At 41.1% G+C, this 18,104-nt stretch overlaps 1 protein-coding gene across 2 annotated transcripts; it reads right to left on the bottom strand.

Annotated features, from left to right (window-relative positions):
- Positions 1-1,876: 1,876 nt before the first annotated feature.
- Positions 1,877-17,973, bottom strand: LOC124274046 (stabilizer of axonemal microtubules 2-like). 2 transcript variants are annotated; one of them, XM_046709374.1, is made up of 7 exons: positions 17,678-17,973; positions 10,199-10,433; positions 8,970-9,192; positions 8,035-8,157; positions 6,102-6,330; positions 5,633-5,771; positions 1,877-4,513 (listed from the first exon to the last, which is right to left on the bottom strand). In XM_046709374.1, the coding sequence occupies exons 1-7, from the start codon at positions 17,761-17,763 to the stop codon at positions 4,046-4,048; spliced, it is 1,503 nt and encodes a 500-aa protein (XP_046565330.1). In that variant the 5' UTR covers positions 17,764-17,973; the 3' UTR covers positions 1,877-4,045. The 2 variants fall into 2 exon arrangements, with proteins under 2 accessions (XP_046565330.1, XP_046565331.1); XM_046709375.1 differs by lacking the exon at positions 17,678-17,973 and adding an exon at positions 11,505-11,628.
- Between the last annotated feature and the right edge of the window lie 131 nt (positions 17,974-18,104).

Below are 18,104 nucleotides of genomic sequence, written 5' to 3'. Positions count from 1 at the left end.
TCAAAACATTGACGCCAGAAACGAGAGTGGGTGATAAAGCTGACAAATTGTGGGGTCACATACATTTGTATAATTTCACTGGATTTGGGGTCAGGAAAACGTAACTGGGGGAGCCACCATACAATGTTACCATAACGCCATAGTGCAAGTTCTCAAAATGACGTCACACTTCTGTCTGACGAAATGGCGTCATGGTACTGTGTCAGAGCAAAAAAAAACCAACCTCTCAGATGTTTTCTTAACAGTTTATACAGTTTAACAATGTATACAACAAATAATAAGTACTGGCACATATTATATTTCGTAAATATAATTAAATGTAAGTACTTTACAATGTAATCATAACTGCTGGTGATATCGTTGACGCCTTATCTTTACAAAAAACAACAACAAAACAAACAAATGCTGTTACTGGCACAAGGGTCATGTGGTCGGTCCATTTCGCATTCTTTATTGATCCAATTTATTTCAGCACCAATTTACGAAGCCACAGGTAAAATTTTACAAACTGTGTAGGAATGACGGATTCTTGAACAGACATTATAAAATCTGACAACAGTTCTTCAACTTGCATTTCATTAAAAAACAACAAGCTCGCCGTTCTTTCCTTTGCGGGGCAGTGGGGTAGCCTAATGGTTCAAGCGTTCGCTCGTCATGCCTAAGACTCAGGTTCGATGCCCCACACGGGTACAATGTGTGAAACCTATATCTGGTGGGCCCCGCCGTGTTACTAATGGAATATTGCTAAAAGCGGCGTAAAACTAAACTCTCTCACTCTTTCATTTCCCCCTAAGCGCATAGTTCACTTGTTTATTGGGTAATCACTACGGTCGTGGATTAAACTTATTTCCAGACTTCTTTTGCACGACAGAAGCCGCTTAGAGTTTAGATGGACATTGGTTGTTATATTTGTCATGTTGTTTTATGGCGCATCCGGCGCAATATCCCAGTAGAGTGTAAATCGTACCCATCAGTTTATCGTTGTTCTTGATAACAGTCACTTGATTGTCTGTAACAGACACGATTTTGTAATCGTGTGTTTTGAACATTGCTAAATGACACATTAAGCAGCCAAAAACGCACACACTGGGGGCGGATACAGCTTTTTGAAAGGAGGGGTCGATCATTTAATAAACTTTCAGGACAAGGGGTGGAGGCACAACCCTGCATTCAATATCCATTTAAACATCTGAAGAACGATTAATTTTCTGTCACTGAGATACCATCTGTTTCCCCAACAACGAAGGTCGCTACACGGAGATGTTTGCATTCCGGGCAGGAGTCCCTGGGGAAACACCTTAGATAGATGCCTGTGGGGGGGGATCTTGGTTTATAATAACCTTGGTTATCTCGTCATTACCTGTTTCCTTCTCGTGTTTGGCATGTACACGGTAACCGAGTCGTCTCCGGTGGTGTAATACCTTGTGGAGTTACGTCCCTTTGTTCACACCAGAAACCTGTCTTTGGTTGGTTGTTGTTTTACGCCGCACTCAACAATATTCCAGCCATATGGCGGCGGTCTGGAAACAAGCGATTATAGGGCTCCGATCTCACTGGGGCTCCCTTTCAATAAAATGAGAGCCATCTGTTTCTATAATTTAAACATGTATATTCCGAGTCTATATATTTTGAATGGAGTAACATTTACCTTTAAGAGCTATAAAGCTGTTGCTGACAAAGTTTGAGTGAGTTGAGTTCATGCCGTGGTAGGGATCGAACCCGGGTCTTCGGTATGAAAAGAGAAAGCTTTAACCATTAACTACCGCCCCCACTATTTACTGGCATGACATCAGGACTGCTACTGTGTCTGGACAATGCTTGGATGCCTCCATTCATGGAGTGACTGGTTAACCTAAAAAATTTACTATGAGACACGTAAACCCAAACACCTTTATTTCAAACAAAACAATAATTTCTGGTAAACAATCTGTACATTATTTGAAGTCGGTAATGTAATTAGGTCTAGACAGGTCACATAAATTACGTCATAGATATGTATTGTATAAAAACAGGTACAAAATGGCGAAAACACGGCAAAACACAAAACAATAACAATAAACATAAATAGCAACATATCTGCACATGAAAACGAAAAGAATATCTCATATATATGGTACCAGCAAACAGAAACACATATTTGTGATTTGGCGTCCCTAATGTTAAACTTTGTTACTTATATGTTCTTGAAACGCAAACAATACACGTTCAGTAGCTAAATCCTGGCATGGTTTCATGTTGAATTCAACAAGATACGTACATCACCCATGACCGTTTCAGATAAAGAGCACACTGCAACGTGCTTTTAAACATAGATGCGATTTGAAACTCGAAACATATTGCAAGAACTTATCTAAACACGAGTAAACCCAAAGTATATACCATCATCAGCATAGAAGTTGTCCAAGATTTATGGATTAAACTTCTTTTTAATTTCTCTCACGACGTTTCGAGACCATTCCAGGTCCCTGAAAGACACTGTCAGCATAGAAGTTGTTCATGAACAATATAGATAATACGATTGTAAAGGTGTTTTTGTTCAACATTCGTAAGAGTCTAAACCATTTGATGGGAGCTAATATCGAAATTACGTCACAACTTTGAGTTTGGGGTTGGGACGACAAATAAAATGTGTCGAACATCTGTCGAAATATGACGATATCATTTCCGGAAATAAGATCACTTCCGGTACGTGAGGAGATAACGAGAGTTGTGACTTCAATGAAAATAAATGAGTCGAAAGGTTATATCAACATAATCTCACACAAAGGTATCTTAATGAAAGTCACACGAATTATCACAGATTCGATCAGTAGAAATAACAATGCAAATATCAGCTTGAGCTTGTTTTGGCATTCGAAACAGAGAAACTGCAAGTTTTCTCAACCCTGTTGTCAGAAATAAGTAGGTGCATGATCATCCATGCAATACGCTGAAGAAATACGTACAGTGAAGTACCATAACAGAGTACGTTTGTAAAGCACATAAACTGTAAAGTGTATGCTACAAGCACTGTATTAAATTCGGGTCTATGGTCATGGCGCAGTCGATGTTTCATTCTCAGCGTCCTGAGGATCATACAACCCAAGCTGCCTGTGAGGTGATGAAGGTTTGCAGTTATATTATTATCTCTGCCTACCGGGTACCCATTCACTGCCTGGTGAAATATGGACTGGGACCTGTATTAGAAATCTAAATAATATTAAGGACTTGAGGATTAAATAATTCTAAGGACTTGATGAATAAATAATACTGAGGACTTCAGCACTAAATAATACTGAGGACTTCAGAGTGAGTGAGTGAGTGAGTTTAGTTGTACGCCGCACTCAGCAAGTTTCCAGCTATATGGCGGCAGTCTGTAAATAATCGAGTCTGGACTAGACAATTCAGTGATCAACAGCATGAGCATCGATCTGCGCAATTGGGAACCGATGACTGGGGACTTCAGAGAACTTCAGAACTAAATAATACTAAAGACTTCAGAACTAAATAATACTAAAGACTTCAGAACTAAATAATACAAAAGACTTCACAACTAAATAATACTGAGGACTTCAGGACCAGGATCCGCTGTGTGATCTCAGCCATATGTCTCTCCTACTTATGTTTGAGTATGGGAGCCACATGATAACCCATCGCCCCTAAGATGTGGGTTGCAACCAGCGAGCACCTGTATGGTGCTAGCAAACAACATTCATAATCAGCGCCGATCAGATTTCATTCTGGAAATATGGCCGGACAAGTCATTCGTAATCATCGATTCCAAGCCTAGATGGAAGCCACACACCAATAAAATCACAGATATGCTCTGACATTGAAATAATCTGAAAGTAAAAGATTAAAAAAACGGCAATATATTGAATCATAGCGAAACCTTCTAAATTTGGCCTTCGAATTTACTAGAATTAATCAAAAGTCAACAAGAACTGATAAAGGGGTGAACGGGTTAACATCCTTACGATGAGCCAAGTCGAAGTTAATTTTGCCTTGATTAGGGAAACCTTGAATTATGAAGTCATAACATACGAAAATCATCTCAAGTATCGGGTTACTTTGCAAACACTAAAGAATTTGCCATTTCTGGATTCTCAACCGCTGCGTTCCGTCTCTTGAGTTCCTGTTGGATTAGATACGCCTGAGCCTTGCACACAGGCGGCCTCTTGGGCTGGAATGTCTCACTGTATGCGGTGGAATAGTCCATTGAATGCTTGGTCTGCGGCTGCGTGTCTTTGGCCGCTGTTTCCGGTTTGAAGCTCCGCGCAGGTTCGGCGTATTTTGGGACGAATGTGGATTTGGTGACACTCTCCCCTTCAAATCGTACCACGGGTGGGACGTAGGGTCGGTTCTCGTGGAAGTCGCCGTATCTCACTCTGGGTGCCACGCCCCAGTCTCTGAAGAAGTCCTTGTTACTGGTTCTACCGTCAAACTTGACATCTGGCGATGTGTGGAGCTTGGCCGTTGGGGCAACTGCTTTGGGTACAGTATTCTGAGATACGTCTATTGGTCGGAAATCTCTCTGCGAACAAGACAGTGTTAAGACAAATTAGAAGTAATCTATGAATTGTTGAGTTATATATGTAGCTGTAACTGGGTTTGGTTGGTTTGTTGCTCTGTTGTGTTGCACTCACCAATATTCCAACTATATGACGGCGGTCTGGAAATAATCGAGTGTGGACTAGACTAGTGATCGACAGCAAGAACATCGATCTACGCAATTGGGAAACGACGACTGAATGGATACTGAATTGTTCCGCGACCTATTCTAACGAGTCTGCCAGTTTGGTTCTACCATTTTGTTACATCATTTTTACAGATGATGTGTTCATTTTTGTCATATTTATTATTCTCATCACAAATTATATATACTCATGCCAATGATGGTTGTCACCCCTTTCAATTTTTTTAATTGGAGAGGGGGGGTGGGGTGAGGTGGGTGTGGGATTGGGGTGAGGAGGGGGGTGACAACAATTATTGGCATGAGTATATATACAAATCCCCCATCATTTATAAATACATTACCCCTAGCACAGATGATTAACGCGATCAGATGTCCACTTACAACAAAGACGAAAATGACTTATTTTTCACGTGGTAGCCTAGCAGTTAAAACTTTCGCTCGTCACACTGAAGGTGTTCGATTCCTCACATGGGCACAACGTGTGAGTGAGTGAGTTTAGTTTTACGCAGCTTTTAGCAATATTCCAGCAATATCATGGCAGAGGATATGGCAGAGGATACCAGAAATGGGCTTCACTCATTGTTCCCATGTGGGAAATCGAACCCGGGTCTTCGGCATGAGGAGCGAACGCTTTAACCACTAGACTACCCCACCGCCCCGTACAACATGTGAAGCCCATTTATGGTGTCCCCTCTGTGATACTGCTGGATAATTGCTAAATACGTCGTAAAGCCAGATTCATTCATTGTGTTCCCAGACGATTCCGGTTAGACCCCATCCCCAGCAGGCTATGCTTTACTTAATTGATAGGTGAGTAGGTGCTCATAATATTATCCACTGAATTATCAGGTCCAAACTCGATTATTGACAGGCCACCGTCATGTAATCGGTATATTGTTGGTGGTGAGTTAAATAACTAAAGAAGAAACAAGGTGTGTAATAAATTCATTATCTCACCCTCTGCGAAGTCTCCGACTCAAACTTCATGGCGGAGGGGACGTAAGCTTCATCTTCCTTTCTACAGGGGATGGGCGCTGGGTGCTGGACCACATCGTGACCTTTGAACGTTGACCTTTGCTCTGTCTGAAAATTCCTCCTGCAAAAGACAAGTAACGTGCTTGGGTTATTCAGTGATTGGTTTAAAGGCGCTTTGAACAGTTTTCAAGGTAATATGTGACCCAAACCTTCCATCATATGATCCAGGGCCTGGATTTTCAAAGCTCTCTTAGCGCTAAGATAGTCGTAAGTTAAGGTTAATGTATGGCACTTACGACTCTCTTAGCGCTAAGAGAGCTTCGAAAATCTAGGCCCTGGTATGTAACAAGACCACCTGTTCCACGTTTTGCTGTCACAATGACACGAGCACCACATCATTCATTCGTTCGTTCGTTCATTCGTTCGTTCGTTCATTCATTTGACAACTCACTTGTTATCAAATCGTAAGTCAATGGTGGCAGGTGCTGGCTCGGCTGGTTTCGGCGGTAGAGGTTGTCCGGACATGAAGCCGGGGAAGTCTCGTTTAGACTGCGACTCCCCGTTAAAACGCTCTCTGCGATGAAGTGGCAGGTCAGGCTTGTTGGTGATCGGCTTGACTCGGTGATCTCCGCTTATGTTCTGAAACGTCCTGTTGTGGGTTGTATCGAAATTCATTTCCCCTGAAAAGAGGTATATGTTGAATTTATAAATAATTTAAATAAAATCAATACAATACTTCCTCTTTGCTTAAAAGCTGAGAGCGTGAAGATTATATACTTTGAAGGAAAGTGAAAAATTTCACGCTTCAAGGAATCACGCCATTCGACTTGTCCAATTGGTCATCTGACAGAAAGGGCCATTTTGTTCTTATCACGTGACAATCACATGACACAATACCACCTGGCAGCGGCCTCGGTGTAGAACTGTTCATATCATTTTCTTTCATTCCACATCAAAGTATCAACCTAGTTTCTGTTATGCATTGCATACACGGGTCTGCTATCGTCTGTCGCGCTATCTGAACTACCGATCTGACATTACTCGGATCATATTACGCCAGTTACGGTTGTACTCGGGGTATCCAAAATGGTATAGTTGTAAGCAGCGAGGCAATTTTTAAACAATAGAGGTTGACTGACTGACTGACTGAGCTTAGTTTTAGGCCGCTTTTAGCATTATTCCAACAATACCACGGCGGGGGACACCAGAAATGGGCTTCACACATTTTGCCCATGTGGGGATTCGAACCAGGGTCTTTGGCGTGACGAGCCAACGCTTTAACCACTAACCTACCCCACCGCCCCTATAGAGGTTGACGACAGTGTGAACAAGCTGTGCAGCCTGCAGCAAGCATGATGTGCTTGTTATCATTGTGGGACACAACCCAACCCACACACCACGTTGGTGGTAAACATTAATATCCCTTTGGCGGTAAACCCAAATATATCCGTTAGGGTTTTTTCCTCAAACTATGTAAATCATTATCCACCTGTTTTACCCTAAATTCATATTTCTAAAAAAGGACGTAGTTGGTGAGTTTGATTTTATTAATATTCCCGCCAACACTAGCCGTCGGTAAGAACGATTTTATTAATATTCCCGCCAACACTAGCCGTCGGTAGGGGACGATTTTATTAATATTCCCGCCAACACTAGCCGTCGGTAAGAACGATTTTATTAATATTCCCGCCAACACTAGCCGTCGGTAAGAACGATTTTAGTAATATTCCCGCCAACACTAGCCGTCGGTAAGAACTTCAGAAACAACCAAGAACATTGTATTCCCCGTTGATACTAACCTCACAAACGTCCAGGCACATTTGCATATTCCGTTGACATTAACCTGAGAAACAAACATGTACCTTGCATATTCCGCTGACTATACCTCAGAAAGAACCAAGCACATTGTATATTCTGTGTATGACACGTTCTGCGGAACATCTCAGAACATTGTATATTCCCTTGACGCTTTCTGCAGAAACAACCCAGAACATTGTATATTCCGTTGACACGTTCTGAAGAACAACTCAGAACATTGTATATTCCGTTGACACGTTCTGCAGAACAACTCAGAACATTGTATATTCCCTTGACACGTTCTGCAGAAACAACCCAGAACATTGTATATTCCGTTGACACGTTCTGCAGAACAACCCAGAACATTGTATATTCCGTTGACACGTTCTGCAGAACAACTCAGAACATTGTATATTCCCTTGACACGTTCTGCAGAACAACTCAGAACATTGTATATTCCCTTGACACGTTCTGCAGAACAACTCAGAACATTGTATATTCCCTTGACACGTTCTGCAGAACAACTCAGAACATTGTATATTCCGTTGACAACAACTTCATAAACAGCATATTCCGTGGCCACTAACCTTCAATCTTGATGTTGGTGATACCCGGTCTGACCTGGTCAGCGGGAGGGGCGAACCTCCCGAGAAAGGAGTTCTTGGTGGTACTCTCAGGCAGATAGTCTTTCTCAGGGAATAAGATGGACCCTGGTGAGGAAGTGAAATATATCATACAAGACCCGCTTCCACGTGAGATCAAGCAATATATGTCCTGGGATCACTACAATCAAATACATCACAGTGCTGGTTCGCCCTCCTTGTACACTTAAGGCACTAGTATAACTGATTACACAGAGACAAAGGATTAAGGGATAATTTGGGATGACATACAAAAAACGGCATGTCGGAGTGTCTTATCAACGTCAATGACATCAACACTCGATGTGTGCGTCAGGTGTTGCACTGGCTACAGAGACACACGCTTTGCCATCACCCTTTAATTCTTACAGGAACTCAATCTAAAAGTTAAAAACCTCCCCCCATGAAGTTCCGACCAAACAGGTCACTGACTGACATCGTCAGCATCGATATACGCATACATCAGCAAGATAGTTGAGCTTATCCACCGATCTGGTTACTCGTCTCTTACAACAATGCAAGAATTGGAAGCAGTGCACCTCTTTCAAACCACAACCCCAAGGGATGTACATGCACTTGATTGCCCCTTGCAAGGCTGATCCAGTCGTTCCCGCTGCTGTGCAGAGTTGCATCCCTTGGGCTCGCCAGAATCTTATGATTGTGGATTCGGATCCTGGTTTGCCCATATTAAGTTTCTAGGCTGTCAGCACCATACTCGTTCTTGTGTGTGTAACCAAAATGTAAACGTCTGGCAACTGCATCAGTTTGGGCTTCTACCCTCAGTAAGACGACGCGCCGACATATAAGAGGCATACTGCTCAACGCGGCGATAAAACTAACTCACTCACTCAGAAACAATGATATATGTCGTTAGATCTAACCTGCAAAACTCGGCAGCTCTCCGAAAGGCACGCTCGGCTGGGGCACCCAGTGCTTGTAGTGTTGCTTGTTGGTAGTCGAACTTTCAAATTTAGCAGACGACATTTTAAGTTTGTCTCGCATAGGGTAGACCCGTATTTCCGGTTCCGCTTGTTTAGGAATGAACTCCTTCTGGTATGACGTTGTAGCGTCTAGGGGGATGTCTAGACGCTCATACTTGTCCTCCTGAAAACATAAGACGCCACTTAGATTCTGGATGTATGGGATCACAGGTAGCCCAGTCGCTGTGCAGAGTGTCATCCCTTTGGCACACCGGGAACTTAGGATTCCCAGTATCTGATTTGCCAGCTCCGGTGATATAACAATGGTCATGAATTTCACCGAAGGGGATGACGTCTCAGACCTGCATCACTTGTAGCTTCTTCTTCATCAAACAGGCACATCATCACTTGGTATGCTTGTTGTTGTTGTTTATTGTTTAACGCTGCACTCAACAATTTTCCAGCTATATTGCAGCTGTCTGTAAATAATCGAGTCTGGATCAGAAAATCCAGTGATCAATAGCATGAGCACCGATTTACGCAACTGAAATCCGGTCACAGGTCAGCGAGCCTGACCCCCCGACCTCGTCAGTCGCCTCGTACGACAAGCATTTGTTGCTGAAGATCACTTCTAACCTGGATCTTCACGGGTCTGCATGATTATTTATAGCTAGGTTAGACCCACCTCACTAACACAGTCGCTTCAGTACAATATGCTGCTTCTCAAAGGTGCTTTAGTTTGGCATTGAGTTTTCAAGAACCAATCTGAGAAGCGTAATGTCTTGAACTGAAATAAACATCACAAACACTCTCTTCGTGATTATTGAAAATATTTTACAATATACTTCTGTATTTGTGATCATTTTAATAGCTTTTACTCTTTGCATTTTGAATATGCGTTTGGAAAATAAACTAATTTTTGAAGATATTTAAAAACAGAAATGTCTGTATATATGATCATTTCAATTGCCTATATTGTTTGTATTTAAATATTCGTTTGGCCAATACACTAACGTTGCTGAAGATAATCAAAAATATATGATTCTATATGAGAATATCATTGCCTTTTCTTGGTTGTATTTTTCAAAGTTTTTAGGCCAGTAAACTAAATGGAATCATCCGAATACTGAATTGGGACAGCTTGGCAGTGATCTTTTAGTAATTATTTAAAAAAACACAAATGTACGCACCTGAACAATAGGCTTCACCCTCTCTACATTGGTCGGCCGTCTGAACTCGAATCTTTGGTTCGTCTCAAAGAACATGGGCTTCCCTGCATTTTCCGGCGGTGGACTGGGAGGGGGGCGCTTGGAAGAGCGAGGTCGTGGATGTTGCACTGCCTGAAACGTTGCTTGGTAGTCAGTCACTGGAAACTTTTCATGGCGGCGGGTCGTTTTTGTGAGTCGCCCCATTTTCTTGTGGCGACTGTTGGAAAATAATATTACTTTTATCCTCTTTAATCCAAATTGTCCACGTGTTCGTTAGGACAATATAACACATATAATTTATAAAACAGTCTGAGTGAGGCACATGTTATTTACGCTGAATTAAAACGGTATTTCAGATATATCGCAGCGTGTCTGCATACAATCATATTTGTGCTCTTTATCAAAACATTGTTACATCTGTTTTCGGGTTGGAGGGGTAGCTCCGTGGTTCAAACGTTCGCCCGTTACACCGAGGACCCGGGTTCGATTTACCACATGGGTACAATGTGTGAAGCCAATTCCTTGTGTCCCCGCAGTGATATTGCTGGAATATTGCTAAAAGCGACGTAAACCATACTCACTCACTCACTACAGTTCGTCTGATTTCATTTGAGACCGATGTATTGCTCACTAACACAAATATTTAATAACTGCGACAAAATCAAATTTTGCACAGTCACATGAAATCGACAGACCAACTCTGATGATTTGTCTCAAAATTTGGGACATCCGAATAGTAAAGTTGTTTAACAATCATTATTTTGTTGTCACTCTTCGCTATTTTTTACCTGGGGGACCACTTGCTGGTAGAACAGCCAGGTGTGGGAGTTGCACGTGTGAAAATGAAATTTCATTACCCCAAAACAAAAAAATACATCCGTCTTCTCTACATCTGTGTTGACGTGTGAGCAGAGTTGCCTCCCATGTTTTCTTTAGCAGTAGCGAGAACTGAATATACGATTCGATTTTAAGGACTTTGAGGATCGGGGGTCAGGCTCGCTGACTTGATTCAATCATGTTATGGTATCCAGATCGATGCTCACGGTGTTAATCATTAGATTGTCTGATTCAGACTCGATAATTTACAGACTGCCACCATATGGAGGGGATAATCCTGAGTGTGACGTTTGGCAGAATATTATGAAACTGCGGAAAAAACAGTGATGGATATAACCTACTCTCATCGTTTTTAGAACTCATGCTTTTATCGTTTATATAGTAGTTCACAGTGGTAAAATAGCATATATTGTATCTGTCGTGTTTAGTTATGCTGAATCTGTGATATTACCTTATTGTCGTCGTTTGATGACTGATAGAAAAACTGCAAATGTGCCGTCAACCATGCACCCAGTCACTCTCACTTCTCGAGACAACACACGCAATGTAAATTAACGTCTTCCTATCCAGTTACTCCGCGGAAAAGGAGTTATATGACCTTTAAAACCTGTCCCAGCCAAAAGCCAAACCGGCCATAGCAACCATCGAGATAATCCCCCCTCATTATGTGATTATGCATTAATCTCCAGTGATAATCTTAACTCAAAACCATCAAACATTGCGTTCAATAGCTATATAATCCTAATCGAAAATCAATCCATTCAGTTGCTCGGGAAAGGAAAAAAAACTCATCAGGTTTACAAACACGCATACCATTATCAAAATATACATTTTTTACAAACACTTTCCGCATGTTGATTTATGGATAAATTACTTTTGAGTTGACCCCGACCTCGGCGATACTGTAACACGCCAGTCGAAATCCCGAGGGGGTAAAAACGTTTTGGTTGGTAGGTAACGCACAATGGGCGTTCTGACGACGCTGCTTATCGCATTTCAGATAAGCCCTAGCGTGTTCTGGCATACAGCTATAAACTCATTTGTGATCAAGTAACATTATTCAATCGACACACATTACTTTGAATGGCCGTGGGTTATACATAAGGAGGGTTATGAAAGTTACCATTACGTTTCAGTTGCCGAGGTATTGAGTGACGACAATGTACATTTCGAAACGAATAGACTCGGTTATGTGAACATACATTCAGATAAGGCGCACATAGATAAGGGGTTAAGGTGAAAGGTTACACTATCTAGGCGGTGCTGGGTCGGCGTTAGATGTGTATTAATTCATTGTGTGAATTGAATATGTTTTTATTGCGAGTGTATGCTCGACAATATGCCGTATTATTGTAAAGGTAAACTTGTGATATTGCTACCTTGCTGTCGGGGAACATATGTATTATGAATACCGGTACATTCCGGTGTCAACGCTACAGTGTCAAGCACAGTTTGAATGGGCAGGTAATAATAGAGGTACTTTGGTCTATTGCTAGCCTATGTATGCTGTTTAACGCCGCAATCGGGTTTATTCCTACCCGTGAAGATCCGGGTTAGAATTGATCTTCAGCAACCCATGCTTGTCGTAAGAGGCGACTAACGGGATCGGGTGGTCAGGCTCCCTGAATTGGTTGACACATGTCATCGTATACATCCCAGCTGCGTAAGTCGATGCTCATGCTGTTGATCACTGGTTGTCTGGTCCAGTCTCGATTACTTACAGATCGCTACCATATAGCTGGAATATTGCCGAGTGCAGCGTTAATTAACACACAAACAGAATTATTCCAATTTCATGTCGGCAGTATTTTGATAATGGAGTCTGGACCAAACAAAATGCGACTATGCTTGTCGTAAGAGGCGACTAACGGGATCGGGTGGACAGGCTCGCTGACTTGGTTGACACATGTCATCGGTTCCCAATTGCGCAGATCGATGCTCATGCTGTTAATCACTGGATTGTCTGGTCAGACTCGATTATTTACAGACCGCCGCCATATAGCTGGAATATTGCTGAGTGCGGCGTAAAACTAAATTCACTCACTCACTGGACCAAACAATCCACCCATTGAGCGTTCTTCCCAGCATGCAATTAACCAAGTCAGCGAGACTTACCAGCGGTCCTGGGTTGCTGGGACTTATTATCTCAGTAACTGGAATCACGATGGGATTATTGTGTGTGAGCAGGTGGCATTAATAGATCAAGATTGAGTAGTGAGTTTGATTTTACGCCACTTTTAGCAATATTCCAGCAATATCACGGCGGGGGACACCAGAAATCGGCTTCACATATTGTACCCATGTGGGGAATCGAACCCAGGTCTTTGGCGTGACGAGCCACCACCCCCAATATATCAAGATAAAAGTAAAATCCAAAATCGTTGATGGGAGGAATCAACACGGCGGTATAACAGTATCATGTCTTTATTAAAGTGGCAAACAAATTAAATATACATGGAAAAGATATCCGGAAAATATTTAATCGACACCATCATGTTTGAAATAATATTAGCAATTAAACTCGATAAATAACAACATAACGGGAATGCATGAAATACTCTTACCAAAAAGTGTTAGTTGCTGACAAAATTGGAATTACAATTATCCATAAACCTATGTGTCTCCTCAGATTTATAAAAGAACTATTACACAAGGACTGAATATAATTGTTCGGCGTGTTACAGTAATACAAACACATTTAGAAGAAAACAGCATTCTCGTTCGGATACAAGATCTGTTCAGTAGTTCCATTTATGTATTCACTATATTGGTCTTGCTTTATGTGGTAACTTCGCCTACTGATTTATGTCCCCTTTATACCGAGCGTCACACCACTTCGCCTACTGAGTTATGTCCCCTTGGTACTGAGCGTCACACGGGGTGACAACTCTCATTCTTATGGTATGAAGCGACCTGGGGGATCAAAGTTCCAACTTTCTAGGCAGGTGTTCTACCCACTAGACCACGTAGTCGGTCCCAAAACGAACGAAGCGATCTTTAAACCTAATTTGGGGCTATGGGTAGCCTAGTGGTTAAAGCGTTCGCTCGTCAAGCTGAAGACCCGGGTTCCATTCCCCACATGGGTACAATGTGTGAAGCTCATTTCTGGTGTCCCCCGCCGTGGTATTGCCGGAATATTGCTAAAGGCCGCGTACAAAAAAAACCTCACTCACTTTAAACCCAATTTTAAAGAAGCTCGATCCATGTGTTTAACACGCTGTGATGAAGATCGAGATATACGCCCCCCTGTAGGATAAAGACATGTACGACGAAACGGACCTCTCTATGAGCGATGTATGTTTATATAGACTGTTAAAAGAAGCTTTGTAAATCAAATGCATTTATTTATCTTGATGTTATAAACCTAGTGACGACTCTTCTTGTTGACTACACATCTCACGAAGACACTCGATACCGCTGTATAAACCTCTAATACACAACACAAACACACCTGCTGAGTGCCAGGGTAGAGCCAATCGATTGCTCGTCTCGACGAATTGATTTAGAATAAATGTTTTGATTTCATGCAATGCAGGGGTCGTATCGACAGTTCTGTAAGTGTTATTCGATATTGACTTAAGAAACAAATATGTTTGGGAAGCAATTAATTGAATGACTCACCGTCACGGTGAATGGGTCTCTTTGACTTTTCTCTTTTGAGATTTAGATCTTATCTTACTGTGGATTTAGTACACTGGCAAATTGTGCTTGTCATGAGATCACATGCAGTGGTCTAAGTCGGCACCAATCACACGACCCATACGACATACATGTATACTGATAAGCAAAAGAAACTATACGATTTTCAATAGAGTGAGTGAGTGAGCTTAGTTTTACGCCGCACTCAGCAATATTCGAACTATATGGTGGCGGTCTGTAAATAATCGAGCCTGGACCAGACAATCCAGTGATCAACAGCATGAACATCACTTTACGCAATTGGGTTACGATCCCGTTAGTCGCCTCTTACTACAAGCATGGGTTACTGAAGATCAATTCTAACCCGGATCTTCACGTGTTATTTTCAATAGAGAAAACAAGCTAGTATGTTTAGAAATAATATATTTATGAGGGTTATCATAGTTGTGTTTTGGTCCTTGCGTTTGCTATGTTTCAGCCAAGTAAATTTGTTATGGTTTAAAAAAAAAACAGGGAACAATAATTATAGTGATGGCAACCAATACCATGGGATTCGAACCCACAATCGGCGGATCCTGCACTGGTTGGGGCGTTATTCTGAAAATGTAAAATTTTGCGCATTACATCTAAAACGGATCTCCTTACCTGAACATATCAGCGGGGTCGATTTCATTTATATAAGTTTTACACTTGCTACTAAAGTACCTAGTTCTATAGTTCTATTTGTATCGTACGATAAACGATTGATTTTACATAAACCCCCACAGAAGAGAACGGGATTCTGGCAGAATAACTGTCAGAGACAAATCTTATGAACAGAAATACAAAACATTTCTAACTCTTTTAGAAATTTATCTTTTGGGGAATTTATTACACGATCAGTACACATTTCAAATTATACGGATGGAAGGGACAGTGAATGCTGTGGTTAGTTTCCTCGTACAATGTGAGAACCCGAGACATTTCCGTTTGCTTGTCTAAAGATTTTAGAAATGAAGTTCATGTCGGTAGAGAGAAATGAAAATTTCCAATTTCTATTGTATCGGTTAAATATCCTTACATAATTATTTATAAGCATGTGGGGAAAAACGAGGGAAAGGTAGTTTTAAAATCCATTCCTTACATGTTTCAGTTATATAATTATTTACACTGATAGTGACTGTAAATTACTGTAACAGTAAAAAACATATTTGTATCAAATAAATAAAGCTAAAAATATATAACCTACTGCATATTTATTTTTTTAAACATCAGAGTCGTGTGAGTGGAGCCCGGCCTTCGGCTTGATAGAGATAGTATTGCAATAAGCTGTGTACGCAATATAATCTCACTCAAGCGTCTTTGAAAGAGCCGTGGTAGAAGCGTTGAGGGGGCTTTTATAACCTTTTGACCGCCCTCCCGACATACCTACACCCTGAACAAGGTGTATACCTTCATTGTACTAATTTTCTGCGTCGCGGGCGATTATACTCTCCTGTTAAACACGAGACATGAATACCATGAATATACGGTCTTGAGGTAATTTATTGGCCAATATCTCTGATATATCACCAGTAAACATAACAGGCAATTGTCATAAAAGCACTTCCGAGGACCCATAGGTAATAAACTATTCTTATCGGCAATGCTTATATGTTGGTAGATTGAAGGCCTAAGAAACTTATGATTTTGACGTAGTTGTATGATACTAGTAAAAATGATGGTATATACTTGTTAATTGAGAGATTCCTTGCATTAGGGCATGGAATTTTGTAACAAGGACGGATATGAAAAATAGTCCGTGATAAATGTATTTTATATACTTGAGAATGCACGAAAACAATATTCTTTTAACATATATAATTGGAATGTAGCCAATTATGACTGAAAAGTTGTTACAAAGACAAAGATTCATGTCGAGAAATACGTGTAGTTCGAGGCATTCGAGTTTTAGAAGTAGTCAAGAGTGAGTGATTATGGTTTTACGTCGCTTATAGCAATATTCCAGCAATATCGCGGCAGGGGGGAACCAGAACTGGGCTTAACACGTTGAACACACGTTGGGAATCGAACCCATGTCCGTATTTACAGTGCAAGCCCCTTCAGTGTCTGCGTTCGTGCGTTCGTGCGCGCGCTTACACAAATCTGGACTAATGTTTTTACAAGTACACTGAGATTTCATGCCACGGATTACCATGGATAGTATCAGAGGTACGGATTAGCTGCGTATCTGCGTAAATTACGCACATACTTCTGTGAAAAGTCAATTCCTATTAAGTCTATTGCGTACAAGTACGCTTGAATTTTCGTAAATACTCAATAAATGTGATCTTACATGCGTACACAGGAAAATGGCAAATCTTAGCTTGCGTACCGGTAGATAGATAAATAACTGAGGTATACTGAGGGGGTTCTATTTCAGAACATGAACTTGAAAACTTGCAGTCTTTCTTATCGTTTCTCATTTTACAGATCAAACATAAATAACAAACACTTAAACTTTTTTAAATTTTCAAAATTAAAGGAAAATGTCAAAATACCCAATTGAATTTAAGTGAAGTGAGTACAATTTATTTGGTTACTCAAAGGAAAATTAGGATACCCAACTGAGATGAACACAAGCGAGTACACAACTCAATGACCCAAATAGTTATCTGTAGCTCTGTAAGATACACCGGCACATTGCACTTACTCAAAGCAACCACAGCAATATTCCAGCAATATCACTGCGGGGGACACACATTATACCCATGTGGGGAATCGAACCCGGGCCTTCGGCGTGACAAGCGAACGCTTTAACCACTTGTCTACGCCACCGCCCCTTCTCTGTAAATGCACTAAGTTTACTAAATATCAGGTTTACAAATTCAAGAAACATGTTAGACTTAGTAAGTGTTCGAATGAAGAATAGAAATTACACAAACAAAATTTAATTCTGTTGTCACATTTTTAAGACATTATCTATCATCAAGTATATATGTGAATACAACTTCACAACATACGTACCCACAATCGCAGAGGTCAGCAATGTTGACATTCTCCGGGAAATCGTCAACGAAATTATCCAAAGAACACGGCTTGCTTTGCGACATATTAGTTGTTGATAAAACAGTCACGTTTTGGCTTTTGAATAAGCAGGATTGTGCAGTGTCGATGTGGCACGTTTGAAACAGAACGGGCTATCAATTTCTATTCTTCAGCTATAACAATCAGCTGCAGCTTGTTAAAATCTCAAAGGTATATAAATCTTGACACATGTTATGTCAACATACTTCTTTCAGACATGCTTTCTCAAAACACTAAGCCAGTCACCTGCTGGAAGTGTACCTAGCAACGCCTTGTGTGACAACGGCTGTTCCGTTAACCTCCCACTATTTTTCGTGTCTTGATAATCTCAGCACAATTTATGTACGATGGTATATTTCATGTAATC

The sequence above is a fragment of the Haliotis rubra genome, unplaced genomic scaffold (assembly GCF_003918875.1).
Source record: "Haliotis rubra isolate DU_JTF1 unplaced genomic scaffold, ASM391887v1 Scf187, whole genome shotgun sequence".
Taxonomy (NCBI): Eukaryota; Metazoa; Mollusca; class Gastropoda; order Lepetellida; family Haliotidae; genus Haliotis; species Haliotis rubra.
This window is presented reverse-complemented; position numbering and strand designations above follow the sequence as displayed.